Below are 25,730 nucleotides of genomic sequence, written 5' to 3'. Positions count from 1 at the left end.
AGACAGTGTAAAGTGTACGTTTAACTGGGTTTGTTATCTTGCAATGTGTTTAAAATGACCCTCTGGCTGCTGTGTAACTTCTTTAGGCTTTGCCCGTTCAGTGGAGGGGTAAATCAGACCCTCCCTATTCTTACTTTTCCCCACACTCTGGTACCGCAGCGTGGAAGTGGATTAGTAAAGTCTGTTCCATGACCGGCCTGGTGCCTGAAAGTATTCTCCGTCGACCAGCAGGGCTGACTTAGCCATGAAACGTGGGGGGGATGTCGTCGGGCCCCAAATGGCCCCTTCTCCCTGGCTCAGTAAAGTTACTGTTGAGTATGCGGGAATTCCCATTGCGTGCACTGCCTCAGAAGCCCCTGCAGTCTTATTTTTTTTGTTGTCCAAGTTTCCTCACAGACGTGTATCCTCTCTTATTTTGTCTCGGCCTTTTTTTTTTATGGTCTTCAAAAATAAACGTAACCCCATCCCTGGATGTGGGAACCCGCTGGGACCATAAAAGAATGTAGTCTCTCTTCGGGGCTGGAACCGCTCCGGCTAGCGCTTACACAGGCCCTCTGTTCCCCAGGGTTGGGATCCTTTGTCGGTTGGGGGGGGAAGATTTACTTGCTGGGCCCGGAATGCTAAAGGTGACTTTACCTTTTTTTTTTTTTTTTTTTTTTTCAAATACAATTTTTTATTGAGTGTCCTTGATATACACCAGAAAGGCAAGAATGACAACAGGTCACAAATACATCAGACATTTAACAAGAACAAGCTACCTGTAAACCTGAGAGAACACTCAAAATAAAGTTTTGTATAGAACCCCAAAGCCAGGGGTATCCAACTGAGACACCCCATGAACCAATACTAAGACTAAGAAGACGGGGAAGATGCAGCACCCTTATGCATCCTCCCGCCGCCGAGTGAATGTTTAGCTTTCAGGTCCGGCAATAACCCAGCCCTCACCCAGCTTCCCCCCCCCCTCCCCCTTTGTTTTCCCCATGGGTCTCAATACCAGAGTTATAGAAATATGAGGTGTTAGGGAATCCCAGCTTGAGTCAAACAGTCAAAAGTCCCATTGGCGATATAGAGGAACGAACCCCTCGAGCATTAATCATTTAATATCGAACTCTGCGCTTCAGGAGATAAGTCCTGTATGTAAACGTCCCAGATATCCAAGAAGGATCGGCGATAACCCGGCAAGTGCTTAGACGTAAGACACTCCATATGCATCATGCGATGAAAATGGTTGCGCCATGTCCAAAAGGAGGGTGCCGCAGGTTCCATCCAGTTCAGTAAGATCACCTTCATCCCCACCAACCATGCTTTTTTAAGTAATTTACGCCATCCGGCTTTGCAAACTTGCGCTTGGGGAATACATTCAAATAATATCAACTGTGGAGTAAACGCAAAGTTCACCTTCAATAAGCGCTGCATATAGGTAACAACTTTCCTCCAAAACAACTGGATAAGCAGACAAGCCCAAAAGGCATGTGACAGAGTTCCGATTGCTAAATGACATCGGGAACATGTGGAATCTGGTAGAAGACGAGCTCGCCATGCAACCTGTTGGGAGACATAAGCCCTGCGCAGAAACTTATATTGCATTTCACGAAAATACATGTTGTCAGTGGTTTTCTGTAAGTTCCCCATACAAGCAGACATTATATCAACAGTTATGGTAAAGACTCCATCCCTACCCCATCGCTCAACCGAGATCTCATAGTGACTGAGAGATCTCTCCTTATGGAAGGTTTTATAGTACTGGGAAAGAGAGAGAGACTTTTGGGACTCTAAGTGGAAAAAATCTTCCAGTTTATGGAATTGGGCCGGACTGTGACTCTCCAGGCGCAACGTCATAATGTAATGACGAAGCTGGAGATAACCAAAGAGTTGGTTCGAAGCAATACCATATGTTTGTTGTAGGGCCGAAAAGGGCATCAATACTCCGGCAGGATCCAGCAAATGACCAACATGAGGGACACCTTTCTGACCCCATCCGCTCATACTCTTGGCCTGTGTTCCCGGCAGAAATTCTGGGTTACCCTGGATGGGGAGCAAATATGGATGACAAGTAGGGAGCTCCAACCGTTTGGTAATGTGCGTCCACGTCTTTCGAATGGGGAGTATCAAGGGATTTGCAGAAATATTGGAGGGCAATTCCTTACTCGGCCCCATCAATACATAAGTAAGGGCAAATGGGGCCACAAGAGCTCTCTCCCCCAAGGTATTAACATAGAAGGAGGTACCCATCAGCCAGTCCCGTATCAAACGGAGATTAGCCGCCATGCAGTAAGCTTGGAGATCTGGAACCCCCATACCTCCTGCTCCCCAACGTACCATCAACCAGGATAGCGGTATCCGAGCCTTCTTCCCCTTCCAAAGAAAGTTCCGCAGCAATTTATGCAATGTTTGAATATCCTTATGTCGCAACACCACAGGTATATTTTGCATCATATACAGCCATTTAGGTAATATAATCATTTTGAATAAATGAATACGTCCCCCCCAGCGAAAGCGGCAGATTTCCCCAAAGGTGCAGTTTGTCTTTGGATTCTTTAAGAAGGTGGGAGACATTGAGGGCATACATGGTAGATAAATTAATAGGCAGCCTAATTCCCAAGTATTGAATAGCCCCTTGTGCCCATTGTAAAGGAAAAGATCCTTCCCACTGCTCCCGAAGTGTGGACGGGGACCCTAAAGCCTCCGATTTTCCCCAATTAATACGGAGGCCAGAGAATGTCCCAAACTCCCGCACCACATCCAAGAGGGCCGGCAAGGATTGATTTGGTTTTGTTAAAAAGACCAGCAAATCATCCGCAAAAGCTGCGTATTTAAAAACCTCTTTCTGGCCCTGGGCTTGAAACAATACGCCACAAATCTTAGGGGAAGACTGTATAGCTAGTAAGAGGGGCTCCAGCGTCAGTAAAAAAAAGTAGGGGGGACAATGGACAGCCCTGTCGAGTCCCCCTAGATACCAGAAAGGTGGAAGAGTATTGTCCATTGACCATAAGAGAGGCAACTGGGTCTGAGTATAGCAACTGTATAGCCTGATAAATAAACCCTCCAAATCCCATGTCCCTCAGCAGACCGAACATAAAGTCCCACTCTACCCGATCAAAGGCTTTTTCAGCATCTAAACTGGTGATGATAAAGGGAATCTCATGCCTAGTGCAGAGATCAATAGCCACGGCAATACGTCTAATGTTGGTTAGGGCATATCGTTTCCGGACAAAGCCCACCTGTCCAGATTGTATCAGGTGCGGGAGAATAGCACCCAGCCTATCAGCCAGTATCTTAGCTAAAATTTTCCTATCCCCATTTAATAAAGAGATAGGTCTATATGAAGCAGGTTGTAGGGGATCCTTGCCCGGTTTTGGAATTAAAGTAATATGAGCGACATTACCATGGAGCGGGAACTTCTCCTATAATATCCAGGCCTGAAACACCTGCGAAAGAAACTGGGACAGCGGATCACTGAAACCTTTATAAAAGTCCGAACCATACCCATCAGGGCCCGGCGCCTTAAATCTTGGAGAAGTCCTAATGACTGTCCTGACCTCGTCCTCAGTGATAGGCCGATTGAGTTCGTCTAATTGAGCCCTAGTAAGTGAGGGGATATGGAGACGGTCACTGAAAGCTGCCCACTTCTCCCCGTCCACTCCCCTGGTCTTGTACAGTGACTTTACCTTTAAATTCTTTTTCCCTGGGAGAGGGGGGAATCCTCTCTTTCCCGTGTGCGCTGTACGTGCCACTAAGCACACTGGAGCCAGCTCTACATGGTTCAATACTTATTTTAAACGTAAGCCCCTTGTAGAATCCATTGATAGGAAACAGGGTGGTTATCGCCAGGCTGTCTTTGATGCAGGAGTGTGAGGCACCTTATCTAGATAGTGTATGAATCTTTTGATGCAGCAGCCATTGGGACTCATTGAAGGGCTTGGTTAAGAGCAAGCAGTCTTTGAGAAGATCTATGACAAATTGGACAATGTTCCATACTCTGCTGATTAATCATTTTGGGGACAAAGTTAGAAAAACATTGCCCAAATTAAGGAGCAACATGTTGCTATCCAGTCTTTCACAGGTAACTGAACAGCCTTCTGCCTCCAGACATTCATACTTCTTATAAGTACCCCCCTTTTTTTTCCCCAAAGATGGTCCATCAATGTCAATGGTACCACACTCTACCTGTGCTGCCTCAGCAGCAGTTTCTGGCCAGAGGGTGCACAAATGAGAGAAGTCAACCTAAGTTAGGGCCTTATTTTTGGTGCCTGAATTTCAGACCTAGATCCATCCAGTAGGGAGTCTGATTAGGCTGTTTCTCAAAGAATGAATAAAAGTCACCAGAGACCACTGGGTCCTCAAGATTGTGGTTACTGTTTGCACCTCTCCTGACTTCTAGTGCTATGCCTATGTTCAGCCTTCAATCTAGATATCTTACTCAGCTTGACTTTGTCTTGAGATGGAGTCTCTCCTCAGTAAGCAATAGAACCTGTTCCTCCCAAACGTGGCAAGGAGTTTTGTTCTTCCTGTTTTTTCTTATTTCCAAGAAATCCGAGCAATTGAGACCTATCCTGGATTTATGAAGACTGAACAGGAGGTTGTTACAGGAGAAGTTTAAATATGAACAATCTCCACACCATTCTCCCCTTCATCCAAGCAGTAGACTGGATATGTGCACTCACATTCCCATCCATCTGACACATTTGAGATATTTCAGGTTTATGGTGGAGAAGTGCATTACCAATACAAAGTCCTGTCCTTTGTCCTCTCTGTGGCCCTATGAGTCTTCATGAAATGCTTGGTGGTAGTGAAGGTGCATCTACATCACAGGGGGATATATTTTTCCTTACCTGAATGACTGTCTGGTGATGGGACCTTCTCAATTAGGGGTGTTGGATTCTTAGAGAAGAATTTTCAGTTCCTTCAGTCCCTATGCTTTATAGTCACGTTTTCCAAATTGAACCTCATTCTAACCAAGAGAAAGTATATTAGGACTTGGATAGACTTGAGAGGAGAGAGTATTTCTCCCATAGGAAAGAGCAATCTGCCTGAGCATTGACCCAGAACTTGTTGTGTCAAGATTAAACTGCAGTCCGTACAATCCTGGTAGTCCTCAGCTACTTGGCAGCGGCAGTGTGTACAGACTTCATAACTCACTTGAACAAGAAAGCTCTTCAGTGGGGCCTCCACTCCCAGTGGGATCAGCTGTGTCAGCCCTTGTCTCATTCTATAAGGGTAACCTGGGAGATGAAAACATCCCTCTATTGGTGGCTGACCCCATTGGTCCCAGAAATGGGTTCCCTTCTTCGAGATTTACCTCATCAGGTGATGCTGAGACAGATGTGCAGAGGGTAGAGTGTGAATACAAGCTCTTCCTGAAATTGGGAGACCTTGGTCAGCGATGAAACATCTATTTCATATCGACCTTAGAGGTAGAAGCCATAGAGGGCACACTAAGAGCATTCACACATCTTCAGAGAAAGAGAATTCTAATCCAAACTGACAACTGAACAGCAATGGACCCTCTGCCAGGAATCTGAGCATTTAGAATAAGCTGTCACTCATGGGGTGTTCCTTCAGGCAACTTACCTTCCTGGAATCTCCAAAATGTGGCAGATTGCCTCAGCAGAGTTTTTTTTAAAATATATATATTTTTTACCCCCATGAGTTCTGTACGCTAAGTGGGGACAAATAGGCTATTCGACTTTTTGGGAGTCAACCATCAATTGAATCTGCGCTGGATGCTTTTGTGATGAAGTGGGATGCAAATCTGCCATATGCTTTTTTCTTCACTTTTGCTGGTAATGAAGATAGGTTCAGAAGGTGATCAAGGATGAAGCATCGCTCATCCTCATTGCCCTAGCATGGCCCAGATAGGTTTGGTTCTCCTACTTTATCACATTGTCAGCTGGCCTTTGACTCCTCTAGGAACCCACTCAGCCCTCCTAATGCAGGAGGATGGTAATCTGTCGCCCCAGCTTTCCTTCTCTCAACTTGATGACTTGGATGTTGAGCATTCAGTAGTCAGTCATTGTCACTATCCAAGGAGGATTTCAGCTAAGAAACTGCCCACCAGAAGGATATACAGCTTTAAATGAAAGCCTTTCTCATCTTGGTGTTGGGTGGGCTGTCTAGACTTGTTTGTCTGTAATTCCATGGATCTACGTCAGTACTTGTTCTCCCTCTTCTTGTTGGGTCTCAGCACATCATCAGTGAGTACATCTTGGTGCCATCTCTACAAGTGGATGGCAAATTGATCTTCCTTCATCCTCTGGTATCAAAATTCATGAAGGGCTTGTAAAACCACTTGTGCTATGGGGTCTCAGTGTCACCTTAGTACAACTGATGAAGCCTCCCTACAAGTCACTGGAGTTAGCTTCTTTGAGGTTTTACATGAAAGGTAGTATTCTTAATTGCTATCACATTGACTAGAAGAGTCAGCAAATTACAAGCATTTAGTTTCATACTCTAACTGCAGTTTTTTCACAATAGGGTGGTGCTCTGCACTCATCCTTCCAAAAGTGGTTTCTGTGTTTCATTTGAATCAAACTAATGTTTTGTCCATGTTCTTTCCAACCGCATGCATGTAGGAAGAGAACTATAAATGGGCCTTGGACTTTTACCTGAAGAGAACTCAACTGTATCATTGGGCTTTTCAACTGTTCATATCCTACAATTCTAATGTACTTTGTCCAACTGGCTAGTAAATTATTGTGCATTATGTTGGCTGGCCTTCAAAACAGACTGTCAGAGTTCATCAAGCAAGAATCATGGTTACCTTGATTGCTCACATAAGAGCCTTATCTATTGAGGACATCTACAAAGTTGGTACTTGGTTGTCAGTTCACACCTTCATGTCCCACTATTGTCTGGACAATCTATCAACCAGTAACTTTGGGCAAGCAGTTTTGCATAACTTGTTCACCCAGTAGTCCGTTCTCCATGGGGTGCCGAGTTGCTTATTCAGTAAGTGCTCCACTATATAACCTCAACGTGGAATTCCCCCATGTATCATGGCAAATTCAGTTCTGCTTATCAACAGAGAAAGAAAGTTTGCTATAAATGGCATTCTCTATAGACCACAGGATGAATTAGCCATGCTTTATACATGCCTGTCTCTAGAGCAGCACTTCTTCTCAACCGGTGTGTCGTGATACACCAGTGTGTCGCCAAACACCAGCAGGTGTGTCGCGTCTCCCGGTGTCCCACTGCCCCGTTGTACTTTCCTTCTCCCTTTTTCCAGCACCTGCGGGCCAGTTCGAAGCCTCCTTTCTTCCTACCCCCACTGCCCAATGGGAAGCCTCCTTCATTCTGCCTGCCCCCACGCAGGCCAATCTGAAGCCTCCTCCCTTATACCTACCAGTGGGAGTAGGAAGAAGGGAGGAAGCCTTTGATTGGCCGGTGAGGCAGGCATCAGAAAGCCTGGGGGTGGGGTGAGAGGAATAGAAGTGTTGAACTCCGAAGCAAGGCCGCCACGAGAGCCCATTCCCAGGGCGGTGAAGAGGAAAACCTGACCCCAACCAAGCAAGGCCGCCACAGCCTGTGGCGGCGAAGAGGAAACCCGACCCCAACCAAGCAAGGCCGCCACGGGAGTCCATTCCCATGACGGCGAAAAAAGAAGGCCTGCCGGAGTCCGCGGCAGAACTGGAGCCCATCCCTGCAGTGAAGGAAGAATATGTTTTTGGTGAGAGCTAGTGTGACTGTGTGTATGAATGGGTGCCTGGGTGAGAGCTTGTGTGTTGGTGTGAATGGAAGCCTGGGTGAGAGCCTGTGTGTGTGTGTGTGTGAATGGAAGTGTGGGTGAGATCCTTTGTGTGTGTGTGTGTGGGTGTGAATGGAAGCCTGGGTGAGAGCTCTTGTGTGTGTGGGTGTGAATGGAAGCCTGGGTGAGAGCTCGTGGGTGTGAATGGAAGCCTGGGTGAGAGCTCGTGTGTGTGTGTGTGTGTTTGTGTGGGTGGGTGTGAATGGAAGCCTGGGTGAGAGCTCTTGTGTGTGTGTGTGTGTGTGAATGGAAGCCTGGGTGAGAGCTTGTGTGGGTGTGAATGGAAGCCTGGGTGAGAGCTGGTGTGGGTGTGAATGGAAGACTGGGTGAGAGCTGGTGTGGGTGTGAATGGAAGACTGGGTGAGAGCTTGTGTGTGGGTGTGGGTGTGAATGGAAGTCTGGGTGAGAGCTTATGTGTGTGTGTGGTTGTGTGAATGGAAGTCTGGGTGAGAGCTTATATGTGTGTGTGTGTGGGTGTGAATGGAAGCCTGAGTGAGAGCTTTTGTGTGTGTGTGTGTGTGTTGGTGTGAATGGAAGCCTGGGTGAGAGCTTGTGGTGGGGGTGTGAATGGAAGCCTGGGTGAGAGCTTGTGTGGGTGTGAATGGAAGCCTGGGTGAGCGCTGGTGTATGGGTGTGAATGGAAGCCTGGGTGAGCGCTGGTGTATGGGTGTGAATGGAAGCCTGGGTGAGCGCTGGTGTATGGGTGTGAATGGAAGCCTGAGTGAGTGCTGGTGTGTGGGTGTGAATGGAAGCCTGGGTGAGAGCTTGTGTTTGTGGGTGCCTGGGTGAGAGCTTGTGTGTGGGTGTGAATGGAAGCCTGGATGAGAGCTGGTATGAATAGGTGCTTGGGTGAGAGCTTGTGTGTGTATGGGTGTGAATGGATGCCTGGGTGAGAGCTTGTGTGTGTAGATGTGAATGGAAGCTTGGGTAAGAGCTGGTGTGAATGGGTGCAAGAGCATTTGTGTGTGATTGAGAGCTTGTATATAAGAGACCATGTGTGTGATTAAGAGAGAGACTGGTCATGATGTGTTTCTGTGTGAGAGAGAGAGAGACTGGTCAGGAAGATGACTGGTGTGAAAGGGACCGAGACTGGTCATGGGGTCTGATTGGGGTGTGTATGTGAAGACTGGTTGTGGACCCTAAGGAAGAGGACTGTGAGGACAGAGCTTCAGCAGCCCTTGCTGCTTCTGGTGAGTGCTATTGTCCTGGAAGGGAAAGGAGTAGGAGAGTTGCTGGAGAGGGTAAGTAAAGGTGGCTTTTTAAATTTCTTTTTCTTGATTGATTGCCATTTTAATTATTGGGTATTATGCGATGTCTGCTGTTTTGAATTATTTTATTGATATTTGGACATGTTTTAATCATTTTTATGAGTTTTTACTTGTTGGATATTATTCTGTTCAGCAGCTGTTTTATAACATTGTTAGTATAGCTTTACAATTATTTCTGTGTGGGGCTCTATAGCAGCTTGGCTTATTCTGTTTTCCCAATAGGAAATGTATTAGTGTTTAGGGCCTGGTTTAATAGTTGCAGTTCTTAGATAGGGTTGTTACTGTTTGAGTGTGTTCCATAATACAGGTGTAACTTTGTGCGGGTTAGTTTGTGTGCATTATTGCAAATCCTGAGAGTCTGTTAGGTGCTATATTTCTCTTTCCATTTCTCCAGGTTCGCACTGCATGCAGAGTGGCTTTTTTGGTTTTCCATTCCAGTTTGTGTCTCCATATTTATAATTTGTGTTTTTCTGTACTTGGTGAAGGGTGTGTGACCGAGGTGAGGTATTTTACTAGCATGTAGGCATTTGTATCAATCTTATTTGTTGTGTTTTCTCAATAGGATATGCATTAGTGGTAAATTACTGTCTTTTCATAAGGAAGGCTATTGTGCCTGGTAGTAAAAGGAGTTTGTTTTGCTTTTACTGGGATGTTATGAGAACCAGAATCTTTTTTGTATGGCGAGTTGTACTGGGTAATGCCCTAGATCTGCTCTGCACTCATTGCTGGGAGTTGAGGGGATTCCTGTGGATGCAGAGTGCATGTTTACATTTAGCCCCGTGATGGTCACATGTTCAGTGTGTCACACATGTGAGAACCATCTGTCAGGTGTGTCCCGGCCAAAAAAAGGTTGAGAACCACTGCTCTAGAGAATGGACTACCTAACTAAAGCTAAGCTGTTCAATGGACCGAGGGGCTCACAAAGCAGCACAAACACAGGAACTCCCACACATGCTCAGTAGTAAAACTTTCTAAGCTAGAGAGATGGGTCCATTCTGCACTATGGAATGTCATCCATGTGTCATTGCTAATTCATCCTGCTGTCTATGGAGAACTCCATTTACAGTAAGCAAACTCAGATTCTCCTTCCCTTTATGTCCCGTTTTAGAGACTCTTCAGAGGACTCCTCCAGTTTGGAACACAGCTAGTTTTTCCCACTTGCTTTGTCTGCATCTTAGTTCTGTCTAAACAAATTTTAGATGCTGAGTTTTCATATGCTGTAATGCACTGCGATCACTGTATAAAGAACTTGTTCCATCCTTTTGTTTTGTTTTTTTAATTTAGCCGTCTGTACCACCAGTGCCAAGCTACAAGTCCTTCATGCCAATCACAGACTGGCTTCAGGCAGTACAGAACTACATGAAGGTGCTGCAGTATCCTTTATCTTGTATATCAGATGTGCTTATGGGCAATTGGTGAATATGATTAAAAAAAAATTGCTGTCCTTTGCTTTTGAAATCGGTGATCTATTATTGAAACTGGTAGTACCAAATGCCAGAATATTTGAATTGTAGCCACCCTCCTGTGTCTTTGTAGCAGAGAAGAGGCTATTTAGGAGGTCTGAGTCCTTACCAAACAGTCACATTCCCTTGGTCTGCTCTAAAGAGAGGGGAAGCAAAGCTTCTGGGCCCATAGAGATAGCATAGTTCAGGGGTGGCCAATTCTGGTCCTCGAGAGCCACAAACAGGCCAGGTTTTCAGGATATCCACAATGAATATGCATGAGAGAGATTTGCATGCACCAGAATTGGCCACCCCTGGCATACTTTTTTCACACCTGGACTCAGACACCGCATTCCAGAGGTTGCTTTATTTAAAATATTTTAAATACTGCTTTCCTGGAAAACAGTATTCAAGGCAGTTAACAGGCTTGCCAACAACTGTTAACATCATTGGTGTTCAACAAGCATAGCTTTTTACTTAAACTTTGACTTCTTCAGTGGAAATGAATTAACATAAAACATTTCTTTGGAGATAAAGCCAAATCTTTTCAAACTACAAATTCCCAAGCAGCATCTTTAGGATCCCCCCTGGTTTTTCTTTCTCCGACTCCAGGTTCTTCCATTGAATAGTTCTAGGATGCCCCTGATCGCTGTAGCATGCCCCTTGTATTTGTTTTCCATGCTTTTATCTATTCTGCCCCCTTGCTGTACCAGGTGGGCACACCACTTCTGCCTTTGGTTGGGAGTGGATGGGTGCACGCTGACACTGGGTCACCACTGGTTGTAACTCAAGAGTGCAGCTGGAAGATTCCCAGCCTCCTAACTAGTGAACCTCTTTAACCCACGAATCACCTGGTCACTAAAAACAGGACTCTTCTGCAAGGGGCAGAGTACCCTAAGAGTGAAGGATATCCTTCAGCGTTGGGGAAAGCTCTACTGCTAGATCCTAGGACAGTGGCCGCAAATCAGGGGATGGAAGATTGCAATGTCTTCTCCGTTGAGTGGTAGTCTCAAGGGAAAAAAAAATTCCCTAATTATCTTCCTATGGGCCAGTAGCCTTTCTCAAGTGTATGCAGCGCTCTGCAGGAAAGAAAGAGAAGGACCAACTTCGTCTATTTGCTCACACACACACACACACACACACACACTCTGCTTCTCTTTTCCTTCTGGAACATTCTGAAGGGGGGGGGGGGGTCATTGTATTTGCTGGACTGATCCATTGTGGCACCTCTTATGAGGGTGTTCAGCAAACGGATTTTACCAATCTCTTTGTGGATTACCAGCATGTCCTTTCAACAATAAATACATTGCTTGGTAAAGAATCAAACAGGTCCTTTCGTGAAGCTTAGATATTTAGTGCAGGATTTTTTTTCCTCTGGACTTTGAAGAGTTAAACTGTAGTAATTCGCTGATCAGTAGGTACTTTTTCTTTTATTTCTTTTATTTCTCTGTTTTAAAGTTTTCCGATTGCCCAAATATAGGCTTGTACTAGGCTCGGTTCAGGAGAATACACCAGTATAAAAAGGGCCATAGGCAGGGCTTAATTTGTGGGGAGGAATGCCTGGAAAGCAGTTCAAGCATTTCTTTTCAGACTTGAGAGGAAGAGCAGGCGTGTTCTGCTCCCGTCCCTGCCTTCTAGGCAGCCTGCAGGGAAGAGGGGGGTGAGTGTGAAGCAGACAGAGCAGATACTCTGCCCCTGTCTTGCCCCCTCCCCTCCCCTCCCATTCTTCATGGAAGCAGGGGATCGAGTGTGATCCTAAGGCAGTCACTGCGGCATACAGAACAGACATAAAATAGGGACTGAATTGGCAGTAGCACAGCAGCCAAGGTTGAGGCATTGACGACTGGCATTACTGCTCACAAGTTTCAAATTTGTGCCACTTCAGTTCCATTTTGTGTCTGTTACTCGGAGCTTAATTTATGGTAGAAGGACCTAGAACTGCGTTCTATCACCTTTTTTTCTCTGGGATGTGAGGAAGTGGAGCAGAGCCAGTGGTATAAATCAGTTCTGGTGGGCATAAGATGGCTGGAGGTTGAACACTGGTGGAGTTGAACTTCTGATGCAGGACGGAGGACAGTAATTCATGAAGAAGTATATCCTAACTGGAGGGGTGGTTGAGTCAGTCCTCAGATATGCTTTTGCCATTATATACATTATGTATGTTTATATGAGTTAGAAATGGATCAGGATACAAAAGACAGTAAAGGATTAGGGGAGATAAGCTGGAACAGATGTGTTTTTTCAATTTGTTGCTAAAGAGAGGAGTAGATCTTTCAGCGGCCTTTGACACGGTAGATCACGAGATTCTCCTTAAGAGATTGCAAGATATAGGGTTAGTTAATATGACCCTAAACTGGTTTAGATCATTTCTAGAACACAGAACTTTTACGGTTAGGATTAAAGACACCATGTCAAAAAAAACATAAGTGACAACAGGGGTGCCACAGGGCTCGGCCCTTTCAGCTACGTTATTTAACATATATCTTTTACTGCTTTGCCATTTGTTAACTGGTTCAGGCTTAGTTTATTATATCTATGCGGATGACATTCAACTGTTATTTCCGATAGAAAGCAGTTTTGAATCTACTTTTAAACTGATAGACATGTACCTAAAAATTATTGGCCAGCTGTTTGTACAAATGAATCTGTTTTAAATTTAGACAAATCTGTTTTTATGGTGCTTGACAGAAAAAATGTCAGTCAGGAGAAAAAAATAATCTGTCTTGATGATCTAACCTGTTATAAATTAACAGATACCACTAGAAACCTAGGTCTCATTATTGACTATGAATTACATTTTAAAACTCACATATCCTGCAAAGTTAAAGAAGGTTTTAATAAATTAAGATTGCTGAAACGTTTAAAACTGTTGCTTTCGCACAATAATTTTAGATATGTTCTTCAGATGTTATTGTTTTCAGGACTAGATTATTGCAATTCCACCATGTTAGGACTTCCAAAAACAGTTATACGACCCCTACAGGTGATTCAGAATGCTGCGGCAAGAATTTTAACAAATACAAGAAAAAGGGATCATATTAACGCCAGTCTTAAAAACACTACATTGGCTGCCAATTGAGTTTAGAATTAAGCACAAGACTTTATGTATGATTCATAAGATTATATATGAAGAACATACTGACTGGCTGAACTCAACTATTAAACTTCATGTGCCTCAAGTAGAGCTAAGATCAGCAAATAAAGGCTTACTATCAGTACCCACAGTAAAATCGGCACATCTCAGCGAAGTGAGAGACAGAGCAATTTTGATCGCGGGGCCAAAATTGTGGAAAAGTTTTCCAGTTCAGCTTAGAGTGCAGGACAATTTGAAAAAATTTAAGAAAGATCTAAAAACATGGTGTTTCCAGCAGGCTTTTGGAATTGAACCTAAAGAGTGTTAGCTAACACAGAAGTCATTTGAGGAGTCTTTTATATCTTCTTAACTTTACTTTTTAATGAGTAGATTTTAACTATCTTAATATTTTATTTTTATTGAAATTTTTAATGTATTTATATCAGTTTCTAATTATTTTTGGTATATTATCATGTAAACCGTACAGATAGAATTTTGTATAAAAGTTGCATAAATAAATAAAATAAATAAATAGTAAAACATTGAGGCAAATAACCTAAATCAAACACAGCATCCCAGCAAATCTTTATATGAAATCTGCTGAATTTGCGACTCTGACAAAATAGGGATGTTTGTGCCTATTGAGATTTTAGTTTGCACTGAGACTTTTTGTTTCCACAGTAAAACTTCCTTTCCTTTGCAATCCTTGAATAGGCAGGCAAGTGGCAGCCTAACTCCTGCTATACTCTGTCAGACTAAATGGATTAACTTGCTGCATTCTCCGGAGGGAGGCTTGAAATGCATATTCCTCCAGCCTCCGCTTGACAGTGTAATGTTGCAATGGTTAGGAAGCTAATTACTTGGACTGTCATTGGTTGTACAATTCCAGCTCTAGTGGGGACTATCCCAGAATTCATTAGAACATTCCAGTCTTGGCTGGGAATGCAGGGGAATCTGATCTGTGCCAAGGCCAAGTCCCAAGTCTACATACCCTAGCAAGGACGTCTAGAAACCTCTGGACACTGGACAAGTACTTGTCTAGGTAGTATTAACTACAGTATATGAATCTTTGTTTTATCTGTTGGCTGTTTGCAAATTAATGTTTTTCTGTTCACTGTTCCAACTGTTCATTAATAAGCTGGTATGTTAGCTCTGTCTGCGACAGATTGATTGGTGATCCCAGTATTTCTTTTTTATATTTGGTCTATAGGTGCATTTCTAGGAACTGTGATTCCTGGGCTTTGTGTGGTCCCAGTATCCCTAGAAACCACCAGGAGGTAGCTTGCCCAGAGGAAGCAGGAATCCAGTTGGCAGGCAGGAGATTGTCAATATAGGGGCATATGTGCAGGTAGAGGTAAGCCTGAATGGTGCTTGACAGGACCCTCCAAGTGTCTACAGGGCTATCCTGGTTGGCTGGGGCTATTTTGAGCAATACTGGTAGGGCAGGAGTGACCGGGAATCATAGGGGATTTGGGGTGTTTTGTTTTTTTACTGTCATTTAACTCCTTAGCACCCTTCCTATTAGTGACTAGTGCTTTATTAAATATGTATATAAAAATAAGGGTTAATCAGATAAAGGTTGGTGTGTAGCTCGCATATTTTTTTCACAATTGAAAATTTTTTTCTCTGCTGGTGTCAAAGTGAATTGCAAAATTTAAAAGTCTCAGCTGGACATATGAGCAAATGTTGAAGAAAATCAATATTAAAAAAATCCCCCACTCAAATTAAGCAGAGATTGGGTGGGAGGCTGCTATTTTTCATCTTTTTCAGCTAGGCAGCGTGGTGTGGCAATTCTTCTGCACAAAAATCTGTCATTTACATTTGAAAAGCAATTCTCTGTCATTAATGGTAGCTGTATCATTGTGTTGGGCTCTTTTTATTTGGGAAGAAAATTATGCTTGTCAAAGTTTATGCCCCCAGTGTGTATTCCCATGGTTTCTTTTCAGCGTTAGTGGTTAAACTCCTTCAATGGGATGACTACTTTTGCATTATGGAGGGCGACTTTAATATAATAGACAACTCTCCGGCTGACTGCAATCCGCCCAAGCAGCCCCAGAAAAAACCCCAAGATCAGATAGGCATAGATTTCCTGACAAAAGCATTGGGATTGCATTGCATCCAAATGACTCGGACTTTACCTTTTATTCCCATGTGCATCATGTTTATTCAAGACTAGACTATTTTTTAATATCTGAAAGTTGGTTTGATAGAATTCAAAGCTGTGAAATTCCATATTCAGATCATGCTTTACTTTTTATTGCCTTAGAGTTTACAGATATTAAAGTGGGAAAAAAAATGGAAATTTATCATACACTTGTATCATGATCGACAGTTTAGAGAGTTCCTTCTGAGTAAGTGGAAAGAATATGAAGACAAATCTCACTGCTGATGTAGATCCACTTATTTTTTGGAACATAATCAAGGTGGTCCTTCAGGGCCATATTATTTCTTATACTGCTGGGTTGTATAAACGCTGCAATGCCAGGATACTATTTTTAAATAAGCGACTAGCGGAGCTCAAGAGGCATCATGTGCATACTTTGGCTGCAGATTATAAAACCGAACTATCAGCAGTGAAAGCAGAATTGAATGACATTTTGACCAATCAAACCAAAATAAACTTGTTCTATTTTAATTTCACTTTTTCAATGGGGTAACAAAACTGGGAAACTGTTGGTGAATCTTTTGAAACCAACTGTGCCACGGCGACTGATTACCAAACTTAAGAATGTTTCCACAATGAAAAGATTTGAAATAATGTTTCCACTGGAAGGGAGGATAATGATATAGAAAGTATTTTGCGGTCCTTAACTGTATTTTTTTTTCAAACTCTATATAGCGGGGAGCCTCCAGATCTGGAAGCCCAAACGAAATATTTTGATTCCATTCAATTACCTAAATTGTCTGTGGATCAAAAGCTTTGGTTGGAATCTCCTATGCAAACTGAGGAGATTCAAAAAGCTATCCAATCAACCCAGCTGGGCAAGGCACTTTTTCAATGGGGTAACAAAACTGGGAAACTGTTGGCGAATCTCTTGAAACCAACCGTGCCACGGCGACTGGCAATCTCACTACATCAGCAGTGAGATTTGTCTTCATATTCTTTCCATGTACTCAAAAGGAATTCTCTAAACTGTCGATCATGATACAAATGTATGATAAATTACCATTTTTTTCCCACTTTAATATCTGTAAACTCTATGGCAATAAAAAGTAAATTGTGAAAAAATAGGCTGGATGGCTATGGGTCGGAAATATATAAATTGCTGAACTCCAATATTGCAGCTCCCTTGTGTGACATATTTTTAGCAACTCGTGACCAAAGGGCTTTCACAATGCATCATAATTTAACCATGATTATTTTGCTTCCTAAACCTGGGAAAAATCCATTATTTCCTGATTCGTACCATCCTACATCACTACTTAATCAGGATATAAAATTGCTTGCGGCTATCCTTGCAGAACGCCTGAATAGTGGAATATGATCGCTGGTGGGGGTTGACCAATCCGGTTTTATTAAGGGCCGTACGTCTGCTGCTAATATTTTGAAAGCTTTGGTAGCTATTCAGGGTGCCCCTGCTGCCAATCCTTCGGGACGTCTCCTGGGTTTAGGCTCGGAGAAAGCCTTTGATCGAGTGGGTTGGCCATATCTGTGGTATGTTCTGGAATAGTTCCCTGTAGTTTTATTTCTTGGATGCGACTACTTTATGCAGCTTCGGCGGCCCAAGTATTAGTTAATGCCTCCTTGTTTAGCTCTTTTCCTATTTTGCGTGGCACGCAACAAGGATGTCCTCTATCTCCCTGCTTCATGTGCCGACTCTTGAGCCACTAGCAGTTTTGGGGGTTTTTTTTACAAGAGATGGGAGAGTTTAACGGCATTCAGATTGGTAGATGAGAAATGCGGCTTAGCTTGTTCACGGGCGATATGTTATTTGTGGGCAATCCTGAGCAAAGTGTGTCCTTCATTATTTCAACTCTTCAAAACTTTGGGTCCTTTTCTGGTCTAAAAGTTTAATTTATGGTAAATCTGAAGCATTTCCGCTTCTCTCGTCACCGCCCATAACTTGGCAAACGCCTTTTCCTTTTACGTGGAATTTGGGGGGCCTGAAATACCTACACACCCACCTCACTTGTACAGCATCAGAACTCTATCAGCGCAATCTACTCAGAGCATTATCTGATTGGAAGCAGTTCTTAAATAAATGGGGGGACTACCTCTGTCTTTTCTAGGCAGATGTGCTGAGGTTAAAATGGTAATTTTGCCTAAAATCCTGTATGTCCTTCAGATGCTTCCTGTATGGGTCAAGGTGAAGGAGATCGCTTTTTTTTTTTTTTTCAATCTTCTATCCTTACTTTTATTTGGAGGGGGAAACCTGCTCGTATTGCTTACAAAGTTTTATGTCTTAATAAAAGCTTGGGTGGTCAGGCTCTCCCAGACCTTTGGAGTTTTATAATGTTGCAGCTTTACTGCAGTAGATGCAGGACTGGGCTTCTTTGCACGACAAGTTTGACCCAGATCATCTTTTGTCTGAGTTGAGAACGCCTTGGGAGCCTATAAATGTCATGCTCTGTTCTCAACCCCTGAGGCTGGTACCTCATTGTTGGAAGCTCTGGTTTAAAGCGCTCTATAAGGCTTAGAAGTGGTGGAGGTTCTTGAGTAAACATTCTCCTCTTATTTCTCCTTTTTGAGGCTATTGGGCAACCCGGACTTTCCTAGCAGTAGGGATTACAAAGTGTTTCAAGATTGGAAGGCAAAGGCTTTGTTTTGTATTGGACAAAGAATGAAAAATCGAAGTCTTCGATTTTTCATTCTTTTGCGCAATTAAAGGAAGATTGGGACATTCCCAATTCAGACTCTTTTGCCTACCTCCAATGTAGACATTATTGCTCCTCATTTGGGAGGGGGAGTTTCACATCTATTGATTTTTCTGATCCAGAAGAAAGTTTTTTTTCTGGTTTGGTTTTTTTGACACTACACTTTAAATTTAATAAACTTCGCTCCTGGATAATTCAAATTAATGAGTCTTCCACACCTAGCAGAGCAAGGGAACATGGATTTTGGGCAACTGCTTGTAGCTGATGACCTTCGGAATGCATTTTCCGCTCTTTACAGCTATTTAAAAGCAGCCAGTTTACGGTAGATACAATTCAAGATCCTCCACCGGGTTTACTTAACTAGAATAAAGGGTGCCAAAATGAAACTTTGGACTTCTGACACCTGCTTGAAATGTGGGGCTGCCCCCGGAGATCTGTGCCATATGTTAACGACTGTCCTGAGTATAGGGCCTATTAGAAAAGTTACAGATTATCTTCACCAATTGCTGCGGGTCGCCCTTATATGGTTGGGTAAGATGCTCTATTTCTATTGTTTTGACGATGTCCCAACGTTACCAGTGGGTGGTCCCAAAATAAGCCTAGCTCTGACCCTTGCCATGAAAGTTATTTTATCTACCTGGAATGACGATTCCTTGCCCAATTCAGATATTTGGAAAGCGGAAATGAGAAATCCCACCGCTATAGAACGCTTGTATCAGAATAGTTTCAGTGGACGTCCAGCTGCATTGTTAAAGCAGCGGAATTATTTGTTTCTCTGGTCCAAAGTTCTACATATAGAGTCGCAGCACTTAATTCCTTCTGTTATTTTCCTGTTACACTGTGACCAAACAATATTTTTTGGTCACCTGTTCAAGTATTTTGAATTTTGTATGTAAGGCAACAACTAACTTTTTTTTTTTAAACAAAAAAACAGATCAACCTTATAAGCATTTTGAATGTTTAGTATGTGTGAGTATGAATGGAATTGTATGAATGATGTATAACAAGCAAGTTCTTGATAAGAGGAGGGTACTCTTAGTAAATGCTCTCAGCTAGCCAGAGCAGCTCCGAAGATTATAAATAAGATTGTGTGCCCCTTGGGATTAAACATCCCGAGTAAGGGTTACATAAGAAATGAAACTAATTTAGCAAAAAAAAAAAAAAAAGTCTTTCAGTTGAAATCCTTTGCATGGATCATGAGACTCCAATCAATGGCATGACTGCTTTATCGGCGAATGACAAAAACCATGCAAGGCCCTCACTGGAATTTCAATAGAATTGGTTAAATGTACAGTAAACAAAATGTAGTGCCCGGAGTGGGGTCCTATAAAGGAGTCCATGGGGCTAAATGGCCTCCTTACTCTTCCTACTAAAATTCAGGATTCTCCATTGGCAGGGAGGAGAACTGTCTGGGACCTGGATGTGAAGCTTCAGCTCTTCTGATAAGTGCCAGTTCTAAACTGGAGGCAAGGCTGATGATCCTTCCAACACAACTTTACTGATGATTTGGTGTAAAACCTAAAAGATGGTACTCTGTAAAGGTTATATTAATGCCTGAATTTATATTTGTAATCTGTTCACAGTTTAATGTGCCGTTTCTTTAACCAAGCACATATACAATCACACAGGAACTCAGCTTTTTGAAATTAGGAAAACTAGGCCTCTGAGTGGGTAAGTGACATCCTTGCTCTGTTCTGGTCAATATACTATGAGATTTTATTGTATTTTCTTAGGCCTTCTCCACAGGCAATCACAGAACATAGTCATGACTGGGAATATAGTTTACAGAAGATGATAGTCCAGTATTTGCCGCAAATGAAAAAATCACTGCTACATATACACGTATGGTAAGGCAAAGAATTGATGGAATATTCACAGCAAAATGTATGATTTAAAGGACCTCCATACCACCCAAGGTGTCGTTACAAAGTTTGTTGTTATTAAATCATTTGGGTCTTGTATAATCATTGGTCCTTTATGATTTTTGAGACCTTTTAAAAGTGATAATAAAGAAATTAGTGTACTTTAGGCTCAAAAATCATAAGGACCAATGATTATATAGGACTACATGGTTAAGTCACAGGGCTGAATACGCAAGATCGTTTGAAAAAAATAAATCTGTCTTCAGTATGTTTCTATCCTTTATTATTAATACACAAAATGCATCAGTGGCTGCTGATTGTAGTTGCAAAGATTTCTTGCTGGTCCTGGAAATGGATCGCAGGCTTTCCGGAGCCCAGAAGTTTTGGTCTGTTGGTAGTTTGCCACTTTTTATGGCAGGGCATGTGATTCTGGTCCTCACAAGCCTCTGCTCCTGTTTCCAGGAGGTTCGTAGCACATGCATGTGTACTTTAGCTGCCGGAGCTCACCTAGACACCTGCTTTTGTTTGTTGGGTGTGTGAGATCTGTCTTTTGATTTTCCCTTTACCTATCTTCTAGGTTAATGGAGACCGCGAAAGAAATGACCAGGGAAGCTCTACCCATCAAATGTCTTGAAGCTGTCATTCTCGGAATGTATCCTTTTTTGGGGGGGCTGACATTTTAATCCAAATCTAATTTTAAGGGCGCTCTCTGCAGATGTTTTCTGTCCTCCTCCCCTGCCCCCCACCCCCACCACGTTTCTCTGTGACCTCGGCATTTTGAGATGGAGAGTGCGATCAGATTTGGAACTGAAGTGCAGGCTTTCCTAATGATTAAAATTAGAAGAAGCAGACACATATTGTGTCTTGGTGTTCAGGTGGATGTCTTGCCCGTTTACGTTTTTTCACTGTCAGGGTTGCCTTGAGTTTATTCAGTTTCTTCTTGTGGTGTTTTGGCCCACATTCTGGAAAACTGTAGGTGCTAATCTGTGAAAGCCGGTCCATAACTCTGTGTGAAGCACCGCCCGTCCTGAGCTGGCACAAGCCGAGCTCCAAGGCACCTCAGAGAGAACCTGATGCTCTCTTCCTGGAGTTTAAACCCAAACTTTCCCACGAATGCTGTTTGTGCCCACTACAGTGTCCTGTGCTTCTCTGGAAGAGTCCCATTGCTTCCAGGTGTCTGGGCCCATTTTAGGCACCATTTCTACAAAGCTCGACCAAGTTTCATGCAAGTTGAGTTTAGCTCCGCTCTGATATGTTCGCATTTTCCTTTGGTAATTGTTGCATGCGTAACATCTTCCATCTTGCTGGAGAAAGAGGGTGGTGGTTGTTTCTGGAAAGAACTTTCTGGATGCACTTTTTCCCCCAAATGTTCCCAACCACGGTTTTGAAATGTCTTGCACTTTGATCACTGGACTGCCACCCGTCCAACTGGATGCCTGCAAAAATTTTGGATAGGGCACAGGGTCTAATAAATGGAGTCTGCCCCCCAGCTTTGCTGATGCTGGGGTAGCCCGTGTGCTGGCCGTGGCAGTCGTCTTGGCTTCGTTTACTGGGCGGTGCTGTTATGGACCCTTTTTCTTGGTGTCTTTCCATGGGACTTGGGTAGAGGGGATGTAGACCGTGAGAAGCGCATCATGTTTCTAAGCTGGATATGGCTATGATAGACTCCAGGAGTGACTTTCTCATGCTTCGGCTTTGGACAGGCAGAGGTTAATGGGTGGGCATGGAGCTCCTCCTCCTCCCACCAATTGGAGGCTTTTCTTTTTGTTTTCTGGGACATCCACAGCTCCTGGCCATGCTCATTGTATAAATGGGCTCTTTAAGATGTAGTGTGGGAGCAGAGAAACCACTCAGCTTGGAGGCTCCATGTCTCCAACGCTTTAAAAACAAAACAAAAAAAAAAAAAACCCCAAAAAACATTTTATTTATAAGATCTGAGAAGAGATCCAAGGTGGTGGGTTTAGTTTGCTCGTTTTGTATTTGGTGTACATTGGCTTTACCTAGAAAAGCGGTTTATAAATGAAATGGATCACTCAAACCCATGTTACGTAGTTCAGCTAGCTAGAAAGTCAGTTTGCTCTTTCTGGACTTCTTGCATTGGCCGTCCTTTTATAGAAATCCTGGATCTTATGAGATGTCCTTGTTTTTGCTCTGGGGTACTCCGATCATGAGGTTTCTCCAATTGCATGACCGGAGAAATGGCAGCAGCTGCGCCCCTCGAAACCCCAGGCCTGGCGACAGATCGACACCTGCACGACAAGTACTGGGAGACCTGGGACTTATTTTGGGGAATCCTCCTTATTGGCCCAGTAAGGACATGTGATATTTTTTTTGGGATAATGGACAGTGTCTGTGGGTGGTAGTTCCTCCTCCTGTGAGTTACTTTTGAAAATGTATTCTTTAAAATTATTTTTGGAGGGTGATTGTTTCAATATTAAAATAGGATTTGTGTTTTTTCCCTGCATGCAGGGTAAACAGATGGATCTTGCAACATAAAGCTGCTTTGTTCCCTGCCACTGTGAGTCATCATAGAGATTTGCCAGTGAGGTGATGATGATTACTGGTGGCAGGGCTATCCTGCTCATGCGGTGAGATTAGGTCCATTTTGCTAGATGCCCGACACCCTGGAGATGGTCGGGTTTGTACCTCCGGCATCTGGGAGATCTCCATGAAGCAAGGGAGTTTGGTGAAAATCAGAGCTAAAACAGCGTGGGCAGTAAAGCTTGCATGGCTGACAGCTGGGAGAGATCCTGAGTTAAAGCAGGGCCAACTGGTGCTCAGCTGCTGACACGTTTGCTGTGTTACCAGCTAATCCAAGCATCAGAATATGATCAGCAGTACATGAGCTGTGGTTTTGTAGACTTTGTATTTTGTTACAGTTTCTGATCCTCTACTTAAGAAGCACTACTATGGTAGAAGCTCTCATTGACCTTAAAGATTTCATAAGTTTTATTTGAGTAATGGTAGATGATTATCCTGTTTTTGTGCACATGCACACTGAGTCTGGCCACATCCTATAGCTTTGAGGATTTTCTGTCTTCCTGACCAGCCTTGCCAAGGTTGAGCCTCACTGGGCTTCCTCTTTCTTTATGTGCAGTACTTCTGCAGTTCCCTTTTAGAACTGGGTTGGTTTGTTTTTTTTTTAGCCAGTAGTCACTCGCACTTTATAATATCAGATGAAAGGTTATAGGATTCTTCGGCTGTTTTAACTTGTCAAAATCTCAGCAGCGCTGTGGATTAATGAGTAATATAGATAGAATGAATACTGGCAAGTGTATTTTGGGAGCTTTCCTGTTAGAACGATCTATTGCACAGCATCTTTCTATCTATAGTGCTGACTTCGGCTCCGTGAAGGCCAGTCTTGCTGAAACTTTAAAGAGAAGCTGGGTGAGCCAGAGTTCAAGCTGGTCCCAGCTCAACATCCTGTTAGTTGTGCTCGGAGGAGGCACATTTTTAAATTGGAAGCTTGGGGAATGATATTGAACTGCAAAGAGCTCTGTTGCAGCTGTAAAGCCATTGAAAGACACAAGATACGTAGCAGGGCATAACTGGGGATGTGCTTCTAAAAAAAATTCTGTTCTTGTCCCATGCTTTCTTAAACTTGATACTATCCTTGTCTCTACCACCTCCACGGGTAGGCTGTTCCATGAATCCACCACTCTTCCTGTAAATAAATATTTTCTTAGATTACTTTTGAGTTTATCCCCTTTCTGCCTTCTATGCATGGAAACCTTAAGAACATAAGAAATTGCCATACTGGGTCAGATGATGAAAAGAAGCCCTTTATTAAAAAATGCCCGACTCTGGCCGAGTTTCGCTCTTTACATAGAGCTGCCTCAGGGGCAACCTTAGTGATGCAAGGTGTCCTCCTTGATTTTCCTGCAGCAACCAGAGGAGCATGCAAATGTCACAAAGAACAGTTTGATTGTCTCACATTATTCTGGTGGTCCAGTGGGGGCGCCGACGGCCCGAGAGCGGGAGATCGCTCCCGGCGCCCCCACTGGACCACCAGAATAATGTGAGACAAACAATCAAACTGTTCTTTGTGACATTTGCTTGCTTCTCTGGTTGCTGCAGGAAAATCAAGGAGGACACCTTGCATCACTAAGGTTGCCCCTGAGGCAGCTCTATGTAAAGAGCGAAACTCAGCCAGAGTCGGGCATTTTTTAATAAAGGGCTTTTTTTCATCATCCGATTCTCGTTTTCTTCACTGCTACACAGCCAACTGGATCGGCTTCCGCTTTGCTTTCTGGGTCCATACTGGGTCAGATCAACGGTCCATCAAACCCAGCATCCTGTTTCCAACAGTGGCCAATACAGGCTACAAGTACCTGGCAAGTACCCAAACACTAAATAGATCCAGTGCCAGTAATAAGTCAACTTGATTAATAGCAGTTAATGGACTTCTGCAAGAACTTATCCAAACCTTTTTTAAACTCAGCCAGACTGCACTGACCACATTCTCTGACAACCAATTCCAGAGCTTAATTGTGCATTGAGTGAAAGAATTTTCTCTGATTAGTCTTAAATGTGCTACTTGCTAACTTCATAGAGTGCCCCCTAGTCCTTCCATTATCCAAAAGAGTAAATAACTGATTCACATTTACCCGTTCTAGACCTCTCATGATTTTAAAGATCTCTATCATATCCCCCCTCGGCCATTTCTTCTCCAAGCTGAACAGCCCTAATCTCTTTAGTCTTTCCTCATAGTTGTTCCATCCCCTTTATCATTTTGGTCGTCTTTCTCTGTACCTTCTCCATCGCAACTAGATCTTTCTTGAGATGCGGCTACCAGAATTGTACACAGTATTCAAGGTGCGATCTCACCATGGAGCGAAACAGAGGCATTATGACATTTTCCATTTTATTCACCATTCCCCCTAGTCTTTCTACTATCCGAAAGAGTAAATAACCGATTCACATCTACCCGTTCTAGACCTCTCATGATTTTAAACACCTCTATCATATCCCCCCTCAGTCGTCTCTTCTCCAAGCTGAAAAGTCTTAACCTCTTTAGTCTTTCCTCATAGGGGAGTTGTTCCATTCCCCTTATCATTTTGGTAGCCCTTCTCTGTACCTTCTCCATCGCAATTATATCTTTTTTGAGATGCGGCGACCAGAATTGTACACAGTATTCAAGGTGCGATCTCACCATGGAGCGAAACAGAGGCATTATGACATTTTCCATTTTATTCACCATTCCCTTTCTAATAATTCTCAACATTCTGTTTGCTTTTTTGACTGCCACAGCACACTGAACCGACGATTTCAATGTGTTATCCACTATGACGCCTAGATCTCTTTCCTGGGTGGTAACTCCTATCTCCCAAAAGCTAGTCAATTGTATTGTTGGTTCACTAAAAAGTATCTTACGTATTTTTTTTCCCTTAGCTTTAATTTCTATACTATTCTGGAAGAAATAAAGGCTGATTTCTCTGAATTAAGTGGCCAACAAACAGACATGGGGTGGATCGGTTTGGGTTGTACGAGTGCTGAACAGAAAATTTAGTCAGTGGAAGACTAGCT

General features: G+C 43.2%; 1 protein-coding gene across 3 annotated transcripts in view; it reads left to right on the top strand.

Moving 5' to 3' along the window:
- The window catches only part of VASH2 (vasohibin 2), a 65,536-nt gene that overhangs the window by 12,836 nt on the left and 26,970 nt on the right, over positions 1-25,730 (top strand). For 2 of the 3 annotated variants that reach the window (XM_029593223.1, XM_029593224.1), the window contains exons 3-5: positions 10,297-10,385; positions 19,957-20,013; positions 20,782-20,856. In XM_029593223.1, the coding sequence (XP_029449083.1) occupies positions 10,297-10,385; positions 19,957-20,013; positions 20,782-20,856 (221 nt within the window). The remainder of the gene's footprint in view (positions 1-10,296; positions 10,386-19,956; positions 20,014-20,781; positions 20,857-25,730) is intronic. The other variant, XM_029593225.1, reaches the window with a different exon arrangement.

This window comes from Rhinatrema bivittatum, chromosome 3 (assembly GCF_901001135.1).
Source record: "Rhinatrema bivittatum chromosome 3, aRhiBiv1.1, whole genome shotgun sequence".
NCBI classification, from domain to species: Eukaryota; Metazoa; Chordata; class Amphibia; order Gymnophiona; family Rhinatrematidae; genus Rhinatrema; species Rhinatrema bivittatum.
The sequence above is the reverse complement of the archived record's forward strand: the minus strand, read 5'-3'. Positions and strand labels throughout refer to the sequence as shown.